We start from the raw sequence: 15,201 nt of genomic DNA, 5'->3' as shown, positions 1-15,201 counted from the left end.
TTTTTTTTTTTTTAAGATTTTTAAATTTATTTACTTGACAGGAGATCTCAAGTAGGCAGAGAGGCAGGCAGAGAGACAGGAGGGGAAGGAGGCTCCCTGCTGAGCAGGGAGCCCGATGCAGGGCTTGATCCCAGGACCCTGGAATCATGACCTGAGCCAAAGGCAGAGGCTTTAAAAACCCACTGAGCCACCCAGGCACCCCTAATCATTTCTTTCATGTGGTAAAAACATTTAAGATCATCTCTCTTTGCAACTTTCAAGCACAGAATATTAATAACTATAATCACTCTGCTGTACAGGAGATCCTCAAGTTTGTACCCTCTGGTCAATGGCCAAGATGATTTTCTTAAGTGCGCAAAGTTGAAGAAACGCCCAGGACTCCGCAGATTAATCTATACCCTGTCGAGGGAGCATCTCTCCCAAACAAGAGGCACCAGAATGCTACGAAGAGTACCAGTCAGACTGAGGGGCTGTCACATGTGTATGTGTGTAGGATTCGATGTTACTATGTGTGTGTTCTGGGCATGGCACTGAAACATTTACACTACATTCTCAGCGAGCCCATGAGGTAGATGTGGCAGGTGGCATGCACCGCTGCCACTTCACAGAAGGCACAGGGAGGTGACATGATATGTAAGGTCATACAAGGAGGGGTAAGCTGGGATTTGATCTAGACCCATCTACCTCCAAAGCCTGTGTTAATCATCATTTGGAACTGTTCAGCACTGGGATGAGCAACCTTGGAAGCAGGAGAGTCAATTAAGGAAGAAATGTTTGGGTTTGGTTTGGTTTTGTTTTGAAGAAATTACATCTCTCTCCTCAACAAGGAAATGCTGTAGTTGTAACTGAGCTTTTTTTTTTTTCACTCTTTGCCTCATTACTCACTTTGAGAGCTAGAATCCTAGAAACCAGGCAACTGGACTGAACTTCAGTTTTTTTGTTTGTATGCTTTTTAATTTGACAGACAGAGATCACAAGTAGGCAGAGAGGCAGGCAGAGAGAGAGGAGGAAGCAGGCTCCCTGCTGAGCAGAGAGCCCGATGCGGGGCTCGATCCCAAGACCCTGAGATCATGACCTGAGCCGAAGGCAGAGGCTTAACCCTCTGAGCCACCCAGGCGCCCTTGGACTGAACTTCAAAATCTAATTTTAAGACTGTATCTTTAGGGGCGCCTGGGTGGCTCAGTGGGTTGAGCCTCTGCCTTCGGCTCAGGTCACGATCTCGGGGTCCTGGGATCGAGCCCCACATCGGGCTCTCTGCTTGGAGGGGAGCCTGCTTCCCCCAGCTCTCTCTGCCTGCCTCTCTGCCTATTTGTGATCGCTCTCTCTCTCTCTCTGTCAAATAAATAAATAAAATCTTAAAAAAAAAAAAGATACAGTCTTTTTTTTTTTTAGATTATTTATTTATTTATTTGACAGAGATCACAGGTAGGCAGAGAGGCAGCCAGAGAAAAAGGAAGGGAAGCAGGCTCCCCGCTGAGCAGAGAGCCCGACATGGGGCTCGATCCCAGGACCCCGGGATCATGACCTGAGCCGAAGGCAGAGGCTTTAACCCACTGAGCCACCCAGGTGCCCCAAGACTGTATCTTTAAACTGTGATGAGATCCAGTAGGGTTGGGGGCATGGGAGGAGATAGGTGGTAATGGGTAGGCCAACTAACCCAGAGTTTAGCTAAAGGCTAGGGATGGCAGTGAGGTGGCTGTGAGTTTTTATTAAAGAGAAGGGCAGCTGCATGACAGAGAGGGGTGAAGTTCATTTCTCAATGGGCCACCCAGACCGGCAATGTAAAGCAGGTCCCTGAAAGAGTACAAAATACTGCCTGAGGCCTTCTTTTTCTTCTCTATCTGTTAGATAATAAGAGAAACAAGGTTTTGTTGCTATAGGAAAGGGATGTGAGTGGGCATCACCAGGTCACCTTCTAGTTCTCTTGAAGTAATGACAGCCTGGGGGAGGGGGTGGATAATAGAAAAGGAACCTCCATACAACCTAAGGCAGGGTGTGATATTTTTTCAGGGCTGGGGACAAGAAGAGATTCGTAGGAAGGTTGTCCCAGCAGTCTGTGATGTAGGATGTGGGCTGGGATTCCTGTTGACCTGAGAAGGATGCATTCTGGTGTGAGCTGCTTAATTTTTTCTGGGTCCAAAAGCATTTTGAAAATCTGATGAAAATGATCAACTATCTCCAGAAAAAAAATGTATGCACCACAGTTAACTTACATTTTAGAGGTTCCTGGACTCTCCCAAGTCCATCCATGGACCCACCTCAAGCCCCTGTTAAGAGCTGCTCTAAGGGAACCATCCCAGGAATGGGGAGCAGGGAAATGGAAAACTGTAGCAGGGAAGTGTCAATCCCCAGGGATAGCATCTGAGAAACTCTCATGTTAAGTGGGGAAGTCTGATTTCTGACAGCAAGACAATAGGGGTGCATCAGCTTGTTTTGAGGTCCCCCAACCCCTGAAATAATCAATTTTATTGGGACCAGACCAGTGGTCCGTGGGTCTTAAAGACTTCTATGCATTTGTCAATTTTCTTCTTCAGGTTCTTTTCAGCCGGTTTCCATAGCCTCAGGAGTGGCTTTTTCTTCGAGTAATGGATCTCGGCCTTCTCCTTCCTCTTGTCCTCCAGGGTGGCTGCTACTGTCCAGTACTTCCAACCAAGCAAAATTTAGTGTAGGCTTCCAATACAACCGTGGGAGCAGGGAAAAACCACCACCTGCTTTTTCTTGTCATAAGGTGGCAGGATCCCTTGAGGCGGTCCAGGACAGCCAGCCTTACTGGGTCTTGAGGGGGCAGGAGGCCTCGCACTGTCCACCAAAAGATGCGGCAGGGCACTCAGAAGCAGTAGGTGCCACAGAATGGGTTGACGTGCACCCGCTTGAAGAGAAAAGGCCAGCTACTTCAACTTGTTTCTGTAGAAACTGCCAGATATATTGATGCCCTCACAGCACATGACTTCAAGCCTCGCCATACTTAGTTGGCCACGATGGCCGCCCAGCAACCTGGAAGATAGCCTCTGCCATTGAACAAGGGACCTGCCCCTCTGCCATCTTCAGCAGCCGTGTGGGAAAGCTTGTTTGAGTTTGACTGGCGTGTGTTATCATGCCCACCCATCCCCATCATCTAAGTTGCTAACACCAAATCTCACTCTTTGCATTTATTTATTTATTTATTTATTTAGTTAAATCTTTTCAGAGCAGAGATACACACTGTCTTTGGCTCCTGATTCTGAGACTGTTTCTTGAACTCTTTCCTAGGTTCAGATACTTCTTTCTGTCCCAGTCCTCCCATATTCCTTAGATCCATCCTTGCCTTTTTGGTAAGTCAGGCAGCAAGACATGGGCCCATGAGACTGAAAAGGGCAAGCTGGCTAATTCCCCAAGTAAGGCACCAGCCTCCTCTGAAGGAAGGTCCTCAGGCAGTACCTGGCAGAAGCTCTACTGTACTACAGACTTGAACTCCTGAGACCTGCTCCTTAGCCTCATGGCTCTAAACCAGAACCCCATCATTTCTTTCTTTAAGCTTAGCTCTTGACTGAGAAAGCAGGATGCACTGTGAATGCTCTCCATTTATCGAATTGTGAGTGGCCTCTACTTCTGCATGGGGACTACTGCTCTGTAGGATTTGCCTATCTAGTAACCAACTTGGACACATCAATAAAAGTGGCAGACCTTTACTCCCCATCTCTTAAGGGAGGAAAAAAAGATGACCTGTCCCAATTTTAATCATCTGAAAGCTAAATACAAGTGTTGGGGGAGAAAATGGCAGAGGAGAACACCTTACCCTTAAATGCTTGAACTGAGTTTTTAAAGAATTTTGATAATATATTTTATTTAACCCAATTATATCCCAAATATTATGCCAACATATGATCACTTTAAAAATCATTAATATTTAACTTTTTTTGTACTAAATTTTTAAAATTCTATCTGTATTTGGGGCACCTGGGTGGCTCAGTGGGTTAAGCCGCTGCCTTCAGCTCAGGTCATGATCTCAGGGTCCTGGGATCAAGTCCCACATCCGGCTCTCTGCTCAGCAGGGAGCCTGCTTCCCTCTCTCTCTCTGCCTGCCTCCATGCCTACTTGTGATCTATCTCCATCAAAAAAATAAATAAAATCTTTAAAAAAAAAAAAAGAAAGAAAAGGTGCTCAACATAATTGGTCCTCACTACACTTCAACAAAAAATATAAATTAAAAAAAAAATTCTATCTGTATTTTACACTTTCAGCACATCATCTCAACTAGAATGGTTTACTTTAGCCTTTTTTTTTTTTTTACTAATTAAAAAAGATTTTTAAAATTAAGTAATCTCTATGCCCAATGTGGGGCTCAAACTCATGACCCTGAAGTCAAGAACCACATGGTATACTGACTGAGCCAGCCAGGTGCCCTTTTACTTTTAGCATTTAAAGGGGAAAAAAGGTAGCCCTGTAACAATTCCACATTGTTACAGCTATAATTAACTGCAATAACATCAAACATATAGTTCCTCAGTCGCACTAGCCATATTGAACTGAGTTTTGAAGGAAGCAAGTATTTCCTAACACACCTGCCTTCCCCAACCTAGCAGAGGTATTGCCTCTGAAGTATTGGTAATTCACACTGCTATCACCGCACTAGTTACCAAGTGCCTGCCGTGTGCCACACATCTAAGGATGAGATCCCCATTTCAAAACACAACACATTCTCCCACCTTTTCTAATTTCCTTCTCTGTTGCCTGTTTACTTGTCTGCCACTCACTGAGCTCCATGAGGACAAGGACCGCCTTATTCATCTCTGTCACCCCAGACACTAGCACAGGGCCCATTACTGCTTTATCCAAAAGCAGGAACTGAGTTTCCACTTCTAAGCCGGGTGGGTACTTTGCTAGATGCTGGCAGGACAACAGTCAGACAAGGCCCCTGTCCTCAAAGGGATTAGGATTAGGGCAGAGAGGAAATGGCAGACATCAAACACACAATTAAAATGAAGCACATGTAGGGAGGTAAAAAGTGAGTGAACACCGATTGTGTCAGGGGAAGCCAAAAGGTATGAAATGGTATCATGCTGCCTGGACAAGAAGTGTAAAAGGAGAAGAAAGCAGGATTAACGGGAAAGCCCTCATAAACATTTATGAATGCCAAGGACTCCTCAGAATAATTCTAACTCACTGGTCTTCCTCGGACATCAAGTGGCTTAGGGCTCCTTTCTCACAGGCCTGCCTAGTCTGTAAGTACACAATCTGCCATTTAGGAACCCCACTTGTTCAGCTCTTCAGTGTGGCCCTTCTCAAACACATTCAGGAAAGTTCCCTACTCGTAGTGTACAGACAAAGGAGAAACAGCGGACCTGACAAAGCTACACAGGTGTCTCTGCTCTAAGACGTTCCAGAGCCTTTGTTAGATCAATGAACATGTACCAATGGACTTTATGAAAGTGGAGCCTGTGGTCAGGCCAACTCAGGTACGCAGAAGTTCTCATTCATGGACAGGGAATGCTTTACACAAGTGTATCCTTAAAACTACTGTTCTATGGAACACACTTGGGCAAATACTGATTTGAGTATTACCTATATAATTTCTAGTGACAAGCACTATGCTCCACAGAGCAGTGGTCTTTAAACTGGAGGTCCAATAACTTGCAGGAACACGAAAACTTTCCAAAGTGGGAGGGGAAAAGAAAAGCTGTAAGATGGGGCGCCTGGGTGGCTCAGTGGGTTGAAGCCTCTGCCTTCGGCTCAGGTCATGATCCCAAGGTCCTGGGATCGAGCCCCACATTGGGCTCTCTGCTCAGCATGGAGCCTGCTTCGTCCTCTCTCTGCCTGCCTCTCTGCCTACTTGTGATCTCTGTCTGTCAGATAAATAAATAAAATCTTTAAAAAAAAGAAAAAAGAAAAAAAAGAAAAGCTATAAGATATCAGCTACAGGAACTTCCATATAAGCTCTTCCCTACAATCAACCTCTCCAAGGAAGCCTTCATTCAAGTCCCCTTTCCTAACTCCCCTTTCACATTTGCCCTTCTCCCATTTTATAGAAAGAAAGGCAAAAGGGGGCAAGCCTCATATCTCTCCTCCTTACTGCCCGGACACTCGACCACCCACACTGGGTAACCACAGCTGGATTCTGCATGTTACTGGGGCTGCAGCACACGTGCTCGTGTACCTGCCAACCAAAGAGAGAGACCGCATCTGCTCCCCTCCCATTCTCCAGGCTCTCCCTACTTTCATCTGCTCCTCACAGACTAATCCTCCTGAAAAAGCTACTTTCCTCCTGTATTTCCCTGCTCAAAAATCACACTGCTCTACTGGCAAATGCAAGCACCTTGGTCAGCATTCGGCTTCCTGTCATCGATCCCTTCCATTCTCTGGCCTGGCACACACCTTCCACACCAGCCAGGGAGGTGTCCTGGCCCCTCTGGTTCCTGTCTCCATGCCTTTTCCCATGCTGCACCACCTGCTAGGAACACCCTCCCCCGTCTGCCAGTGAGTGTTCTGTTTTTCCTCCAGTGCTCTCAAGCCATGGCCTGCTCACTTAATTAGGCCACTGGTGAGTCACTCCACACTGGTGTCCAAGCTCCTCTTACACCACACTGGAGGACCCTATCTTTCAGTGTAGTAGCCTGAGGGAATTCCAGGTTCAGTTCAAATCCCAGCTCTTTTGGTAAATTTGGCAATTTATTTACTTTGTTTCATCTGCAAAATGGGAACATCAGTTACATCAAAGGATTATAAAAAGATAGGTAAATGAGACCATGCTGGGGAGCCAAATTAACGAATGTCACTAGAGTATCAACCCCATGAAGGTAAGGATTTTTGTCTACACACTGATGTAGGAGGCCTACTTAAGGCCTGAAACATAGTACACATTCAGTAAACACTTAGTAAATTATAAGACTGAAATAATGAACAAACAATAATGTATTAAATTACTTGATCTAATCTAGTTCATAAACCTTTGATGTAGGCATGATTATTATTCTCATCTTATAGAGAAGGACACTGAGGCCTTGTATAGGCAGGAAGTAACAGGGACAGGATCTGAAAGTAGGCAGACTGGCTCCAGAACACAGGGCTGGGTGGGACCCCTGAGTGGCTCAGTTTAAGCATCTGCCTTCAGCTCAGGTCATGTTGCCAGGGTCCTGGAATGGAGCCCTGCATCAGGATCCTTGCTCAGTAGGGAGCTTGCCTCTCCCTCTGCCTGCCAGTTCCCCTGCTTGTGCTCGCTTGCTCTCTGTCTCTGACAAATAAATAACTAATCTTAAAACACACACACACACACACACACACACACACACACACACACACAGGGTGGGGTACTCCGGTGTGACTATCCCCTGGAAGGGGAGAGACTCCCCTGAAAGGTGGTATAAGAACTGGTCTGTTTCTCTGCTTTGCACAGCACCAGGCACCCAGTAATCACCCAACACTTGGCTGGCAAATGCCAAGAACAAGATGACCACACACTTCACATTAAGTCAGTTACCCCAGAAGAGGGTCTCAGGGAGTGTGAGGCTATGGTATATTCTTACCTTGCCCTTGAACAGGATCACTGGACAGACAAACCGTCCTCTGCACCTGGCCGTCTTGCTACGGTTGACGAGGTCTTGCAGCTTGCTCACTTGCACAGTGCTCTGAAACCTAAGGCACAGAAAAGAGGCAGGTCAGGCTGGCTTCTAAGTGGGCATTTTGTATATATGTGTGTGCGTGTGTTCACAAAGACCCCATGAGAGGTCTACAGATGTGTGCGTGAATACTCATTTGAAATTTAGGAAATGCTTTAATCCCTAAATTCTAGATCATGGATATGTTAAGCTTTTCAGGAAAAGAAAAAAAATGCTCTATTATAGGTAATAAAATTTAAGTCATCCTGATTTTAGAATCCTTAAAATGAAAAAGCAAGTGAGCTACTTTGAAGACATGGTATGTAAAATACAGAAATATACATAGCAAACTGGATGCTGACTATGTCTGGAGTGTACATTTTTTTACTCCTGGAGTAAGACGATAGGTGCCCTGGGGACCGTATGGAAATCATAGGGCCATTTTTGTGATCTTGCAGGGAGCAGGCTAAGAAGAAAGTGATAAGCTTCTGATATTTCATCAACATTCCAACTATCTTTAATAGTCCAAACAGCAAATAGGGCAGGGAATGCTGGAGCAAAGGAGGTAAAAAAGCAGCTATTCATGACATGGAGAAATATAGTAGTTACTGCACTGGGTTTGGTAAGAGAGCTTCCAGAACATGAAAGAGTCAGGTTTAGAGATGAGCTCCAGCAAGTCAAAGCCATAATCAAATCAGTATACCCTAAATACAGTGGCTTTTCTTATAGACTCACCTACCAGCTCAATCCTGAGCAAAATGCCCCAAATCAGCCAGGCAGAGGTTCTGGTTGCATGAGAAAGGAGAGGCAGGAAAGTTAAAAGGGTGGGAAACTATGTAGATTAAATGAGTAGAAGACAGGGGAGATGTTCATGTTCCCTCCTTATAAGGTTGAGCTTCCAGGTCAAGTCTTACAGGGCATTTAATTTCTTCTACATCATAATCCTTCTAGGTATCCATGTGTTCTTGCACAGGAAATGCATATAAATAATTGTTTCTAAGTGAGTACGTTCAGCAACTCCTACACATCTGTGGTAACTTTTTAAGTCTACCTGGATGCTGGGGCACCTGGGTAGCTCAATGGATTAAGCCTCTCTGCCTTTAGCTCAGGTCATGATCTCAGGGTCCTGGATGGAGCCCCGCTCCGGCTCTCTGCTCAGCAGGAAGCCTGCTTCCCCCTCTCTCTCTGCCTGCCTCTCTGCCTACTTGTGATCTCTGTCAAATTAATTAATTAATTAATTAATTTTAAAAAAAGTCTACCTGGATGCTGTTGGGATTAATAAAGTCTTTGAAAAATACTGATTTCTTAGTAGTCTTTATAGATACATTCATAAGCCACAGTTACTAAAAATATAATTACTATCAAGTGGGGAGCTGAAATTGAAGTTAAAAAGAGATTTTCAAATAAAAACCTGGGCCAACAGTTTGCTAAATCTGGAAAGAGAACAAGGGGATAAAAAACAGAACTTACACTTCCCATGGTATATTTTTCTGAAAGGTCTGATTTAAGATGTTACTTTTGTAGTCAATTTTTTTCTTTTTTTTAAGACAGGAAGAATGGCAAACTTGAAGAGGCTGGAGTGCCTCTTCAAGGTGCCTATAGAGTGGCACTGGCCACCTAGCCATGCCCTAGAACGTCCATGGCTCACTGAACACCAAGTTCTGCCATTTCCCCTCACTCAGTTTCTCCATGAAATAAAGACACCTTGGTACAAAATAATCTCCTAATTCGACTCAGATGCCAGGAGAATAAAAACAGAGAGTGCACACAATACTGTCCACAGTACTCTTCCTCTCCCCTTTTGGTGGCCCCGGGCCATTTTCACAGATCTGGTCAGCATCATCGATTGCAACAGGATCTCACTTAGTCATACCAGCAGCTCCCTCTAGTTCTAAATGCCTTGAAACTGTGTTTGATTCTCCCAGGCTGAGAGCTTCCATTCGGCAAACTCCATAAAACCAAGATGGAAAACATGCCAGTATTTCTGTCTTAGGGGCTCTGGGCATTCTTTTAATGTGGCAGCAGGCATACTGCTGGTTAGGCTAGTTGGTGGTTTATTTTGCTAGTTCCCCTACTCAGAGAACCAATTCAGCTTCCATTCTTAGTAGTTCCTGTTTTTATTTTTATTATCTCTTGGCCTTGGGCTCTTTTTCTTACAGTGCTAAGCACTGAGCTATGTCTGACACATGATACTCAGATTTGAATGAATAAACGTAGGCTTGTGTATTTATGTTTGTATTATTGGACTGAGCTGTTAACCTGTGGAATCTGATGCTATCTCTGGATAGACAGTGTCAGAATCGAGCTGAATCATAGGACACCCGCTGGTGGCCGAGAACTGGTGATGTGAGGGAACCCCTCAACCCCTCCTATGCTGGAATTGGATGCAGAACTTAACCATTATCCCCCAGTGCCTCATCTGTACTTCCCATAATTCTGGTTCTTGTTACACGGTCATTGCTTATTTACTGGTCTGTATTACCCAGAAGACCTAAGGGTAGGGACTTCATCTATCTGGTAGGGTTTCCACCTGGATCCACGGGGACTGCCACATGGCAGCAGCTCAATGGACGCTTATAAACAAGCACATGTCTTGGCTGTTCAGAGACCCCATATTCAGACTTCTATTCCCAGATGATGGGCTAAACTGGGGTTGGGGGGTGGATTAACAGAACTAAACCACTTCCTGAATCCACTTCTATCCTGTGTAATGTGGTCTAATTAGTGTCCTATTAACACCAAAGCCAGGCATGTAAAGAAGCAAAAAGTTCTGTTTCTTCCCACATGCATACACTACTTTCACTTCAACTGAAAGGCACTGCCCACTCAGAATTACTTGAAGGCCTAACAAGAAGTAAAAAGTAAAAAAAAAAAAAAAAAAAAAGTTCAATAACTCCTCTAGGGTGACGAATAGGCCACTGTGGCCCTGGCCTAGAAGCTGTGATCCTGCTCTTGGAAGAACTGTGACAGTGACAGAAAGAAAAGACAAACAGGTGCACACAGCAGAGTGAGGAAGATTCGGATTTTAAACCCACCCTGCTTACTACTTCTGTGATTTTCAGGAAAGGCAAGTTATTTCCCTGGGTTTTCACTTTCTCTTTGGTACATTGGGAGTGATACCACCTACTTCACTGGCTAGTTGCAGGACTTGAGGGAGCTAGTGTGTGAAACCCTAACACCCACCAAACGGTAGGCCCTTGGCAAACATTCCTTTCCCCTTCTTTAAGGGCTTGACTGCATCAGCACTGAGCTGGTTTCCTTCCAGGAAAAGCTTCTGTGGGGCAACCAAGACTGAGTTCATTAATGTACTTCTACTACAGGGTTGGGGTGGCAGCACCAGGGAGCTTGTGAGAAAATGCAGAAGCTCGGGCCCCACTCCAGACCTACTGAGTCAGATTTTTTTTTGTCACTAAAACACAGGTGATTCACTCATAGTCTAGCGAAGCAGCACCATCTTAACTACAGCTGAGCTTAGTATCAGAATGCCATCACGGCACCAACGTAAAACCATCAGCCAGCACTGAAGAGGGTGAAGAGGAGGGGAAGGGCAAGGAAAAAGAGATCTTTTTCAGAAACTTTATTTAAGGGCTTACAGATGTTGAGTCTACCTAATTTTGGAAGAAGTCAGGAAGAGCTAGAAACCATATATAACGGAGGTATAACAAACCCCAAATCTTTAGGGTTAGAGATCCCAGGAGTTCTTAAGTTATATGACTGAGGATATGATATAATTTCTATGATCCACATACAATTTGTTTTTCTAATTCCTTTCTTTTCTCAGTGAACCCCACCACAACCTCATGAGATGGCACACTTCCAGAAATTACATTTTACAGATAAGGTATCCAAGGCTTAGTCCTTACACTCCTCTCATCTGGTTATTCCTCTGCTTCAAAGCCTTCTCTGGCTCCCTGTGGCCTACAGCAGTGGTCCTCAGGCTGTACTGTAGGTTAAGACTCATCTAGAGAGCTCTCTAAGAATGTAGATTCTGGAAATTCTGCTTCAGCGGTCCTAAGATCTGTGATTTTAATGAATGCTCAGAGGATACTAGCACAATAAAACCACTGACACCCACAAGTCCACACTCCTTGGCTTAATGATCAAGACCACATACAAACTGGTCTTTTAGGACATGTCAGGAATGCTACTCATCCTTCCAGTTCCAGCTGAAGAGGACCTCTACCACGGGCTCTTCCTAAACACACACACTCCAAGCAGAATTAACCATTCTCCCTGGTTTGTCTGTAGCAGTGCTTCTTAAACCTTAATGTACATATGAATCACTAGGGCATCGTGTTAGGCTGTGATTTTGATTCAGTGGCTCTGGAGCCATAGATTCAGAATCTCTAGCTGGTTCCCGATCGGCACACTTCAATTGTGAGGGCCTGCTGCACTCATCATAATTTCACATCTATAGAGCCGTGCTTTCACAGATACTGTGGACCACAGCTCCTGGATTCTCTTAAAATCACCAGCAAGCATGGAGACTAAGGGAACAAACTCTGAAATCAACATAAAGCATCTCCTGGAGCCTCCATGCTGTGATGATTTATTAGTGTCAAACAACTGCCACCATTTACTGACTACCTTTGAGTTGTATCCATATATATTCTCGTATATGACCTGTTGTTACCCAGAGAAAAAGTACTTGGGCCTTAGTAGGGCCTCCATAAATGGTAGCTCTTACTTCTATCTTACAGTACCCATGCCAGGCTTGTAATAGCCCCACTTATCATCTGGAATTATACTAGCCACTTTTCTAAACAGAGACAGAGACTGACCAATGAGATAACCAAAAGACAAAGAGATTACATAATTTGCCCAAGTTACTCAAAGCAGTCTGACTCCAGACATCAGGCTCTTAAGCCCTATAAATGGTTAGGGATCTTAAGAGGTCAACAACATAGCATAGCTCCCACCCCACTCTCTTAAAAAAGGGCACTAAGGTTCAGAATGGTGAGGTGTAAAGTAAGCTGCCTTAGGTCAGTGAGCCCTAGGGTGGGGGAGAAACAGAAGTCCAGGATAGTGACTTCCAACCGCTCATTCTATGCCAGGCTACTTTGTCAATCTAACTTATCAAACCCTGAATGAAACAAAAAGTCTGATAAGGTTTCACACCTGGGGGAAAGGAGTCTACCCCACCCAGTTCCCCACACAGTTGCAGACTACCTGACTCTGGGGATGAGCTGTCAGAGCCTCCCCAGACAGGCACACTCTAGTTACAAGATGCTCACGTGTCTTTCTCCTTCTCAGAACTTTCATACTCCAGGAACACGATGTGCTGGGGGTAGTGGCCACAGATATCCCCATTCACATTTTGGATCACACTGTAACAGTAGTCTCGGCCAAACAGCTCCAGACATCTCTTCTCAATGCGCTCAACCTGCACAGAGGAGGAGACCTGAGCATAAAGAAGATTCTGGGATTCTGAGTATGAGAATTAGGCAGTTCGTGACCTGCAGAGGTCACTGGCAATGACATGGGCCTCTGTGATTATTATGCAATGCTAGGAAGAGACACATTGCTGGGACACAGGCCCTAGATGTGTACTTCATTAATCTATATGCAGTATGTTTTGGGAGGTTTCTGAACCCCTCAGTGTTGCAGTGAAACTGTTAAGCACTTGAAGGAAAGGGCCACAAGTTTCATGAGATTTTCAAGGCAGTCCACAACCCATAAAATATTAAGAACTCTTGCTCTAGGTTACTTTAACTAACATTAATCCATTATCTTCCCCTGGCTCCAGATTACTCCCCATTCTCTAGTCACAGACAAATACCCAGACACTCTAGTTAGTGTCTAAAAGGTAAAAGATGCAGACAAGGCTGTCTCCCCACACTCCATTTATTTATCAAATAAAAGGATGAACTCCCCTTAAAATTGCTCATATTTAGTTCACAATTCAGGGAAAGGTCCACTAGAAAAAAGGCACAAGACGTGTAATATCTTGAGAAATCTACAAGAGATCAGGAAGCCTGGAGAGGCTTTAAAGCTGGCTACAGTGAAAGTCAGCTAAACTTAAGACAACCCTAATCTTCAGGGGTGTAAGATGGAAGAGGGGCTCAGCAAACCCTGCACAGCCACTCAAAAGACCAATGGAGAGGAAAAAACTCATAGTGGCTTAAACTAGGAATTCTCAAATTTTAAGATGCATGAATATCATTAAGAAATCTATTAAAAAATACAAATTTCAGGTTCCCAACCTCAGAAATTCTGACTCAGTAGAACTGGATGGGATCAAGGAACCTTTATTTTTAACAAGCATCCCAGACAATGCTGAAACAGTGGTCCTCAGGCTAAGATCTGAAAATCACTTGGTTGTTTGGAGAGTGGGGAAATCCCATCATTACTGAAGTCTTCCCTAGGTTACTCCAGAGAGTAGCAGGATGCCAACTGCAGTTATGTTCCAGCAAGTATCCCCTGGAGCCAAACCAGAGTTTCATGGCCCAGAACGGAAAAGAATCCCACTGGAAAGTCTGATGCTAAACCTGCCAAAGCACATGGGAATAAGAGACAGGAGGATCTGCAAGATTCCCATTTGACTGCCAAACAGTGCCTAGGGAATGGCCTTACCAGGCTGAATGCCTTCCAGGTGTGGCAATAAGGAGACTGACGGGAACTAAGACCTGCTTTTGATAAAGGAATAGAGGGAGTGCGGGCTCTTTTCCTAATCTGTAGGGGAAGAAAAGAGATGGGCCTAGTCTAAAGTCACACGCAGGCTGTAGAAGGAAGCAACACACTCAGTCCATGTCTTGGTTCCATTCTGACTTCTGACCTAGAGCAATTCTCTAGACCTTTTTTTTTTTTTTTAAATCATCTCAACCTGGGGGGTTTTGTACCCACAACCTGATGCACGGGAATAACCCTTCTCAGCTTCCCCTCTCTACTGTCTGAACATGGACTCTCAGCTCTGATCCTTGACCTCCAAACGCCTTGTCTCAAACCAAAGGACGTCCTTCCTTGGCTCATTCGGACCTTAGTTCTTCCTTTTTCGGTTCTTGAACCCGACCCTTACTCTTTAGGTCCGGACCCTGGAAACTTCCCTCTCTCCTTCCTCTGACCCCTGATCTCCGCCTTTCTTCCGTAACTTTTCAAAACGAGTTCTCTTTGTGCTCATTTCAACTCCAAACTCACCTTAGAGCCACCCGTCCCGCTGCAGTCCTTGGCCCGGTACTGAGTCCGGGAGAACTCCTCTAGCAGCTCCCCGAGCCCCGGCTCCTGCGGCGGCGGGTTGCCCGAAGAAGCCGACGGCCCCGCCGACGCGGCGGCGGCGGCCCTAGCACCCGCCATGGCCCAACCCCACGTCCCCTTCAGCACCCGAAGTCTCCCTCAGCGCGCTCCAGCCCTGCCCATGGCACCTGGAGTACCGACTCCGAGTCCGGAACCTCCGGAACAGCCTCAGCCACCGCCTTCCCTTTCCACTTCCGGCCCCGCCCCACCCTACCGGATGTTTACTTCGGCCCTGACCAATCGGAGCGCGGGATTCGCGCCCTGCCCCGTGATTACCGGCCCACCCCCAAATGTGGAGCGATCCAAATGGTCCAGGGAGAGGGAGCCGGGGCCACTCGCAGATAACTCTTGCTCCGCCCCTCGGGGTTTCCCCTGGGGAAGCCGGGCTAAACCATTGGGG

General features: G+C 45.5%; 1 protein-coding gene and 1 pseudogene across 6 annotated transcripts in view; both read right to left on the bottom strand.

Annotated features, from left to right (window-relative positions):
• Positions 1-14,998, bottom strand: part of MTMR14 (myotubularin related protein 14) — a 47,282-nt gene extending 32,284 nt beyond the window's left edge. For 5 of the 6 annotated variants that reach the window (XM_032841611.1, XM_032841613.1, XM_032841612.1 and 2 more), the window contains exons 1-3: positions 14,706-14,998; positions 12,806-12,954; positions 7,500-7,608 (exon numbers count right to left, since the gene is read on the bottom strand). In XM_032841611.1, coding sequence (XP_032697502.1) covers positions 7,500-7,608; positions 12,806-12,954; positions 14,706-14,861 — 414 coding nt within the window. In that variant the 5' untranslated portion in view covers positions 14,862-14,998. The remainder of the gene's footprint in view (positions 1-7,499; positions 7,609-12,805; positions 12,955-14,705) is intronic. The other variant, XM_032841614.1, reaches the window with a different exon arrangement.
• LOC116857489 lies at positions 1,737-3,337 on the bottom strand (annotated as a pseudogene).
• Positions 14,999-15,201: the final 203 nt, after the last annotated feature.

The sequence above is a fragment of the Lontra canadensis genome, unplaced genomic scaffold, assembly GCF_010015895.1.
Source record: "Lontra canadensis isolate GAN:19392208 unplaced genomic scaffold, GSC_riverotter_1.0 scaffold124, whole genome shotgun sequence".
In the NCBI taxonomy this organism is placed as follows: Eukaryota; Metazoa; Chordata; class Mammalia; order Carnivora; family Mustelidae; genus Lontra; species Lontra canadensis.
The sequence above is the reverse complement of the archived record's forward strand: the minus strand, read 5'-3'. Positions and strand labels throughout refer to the sequence as shown.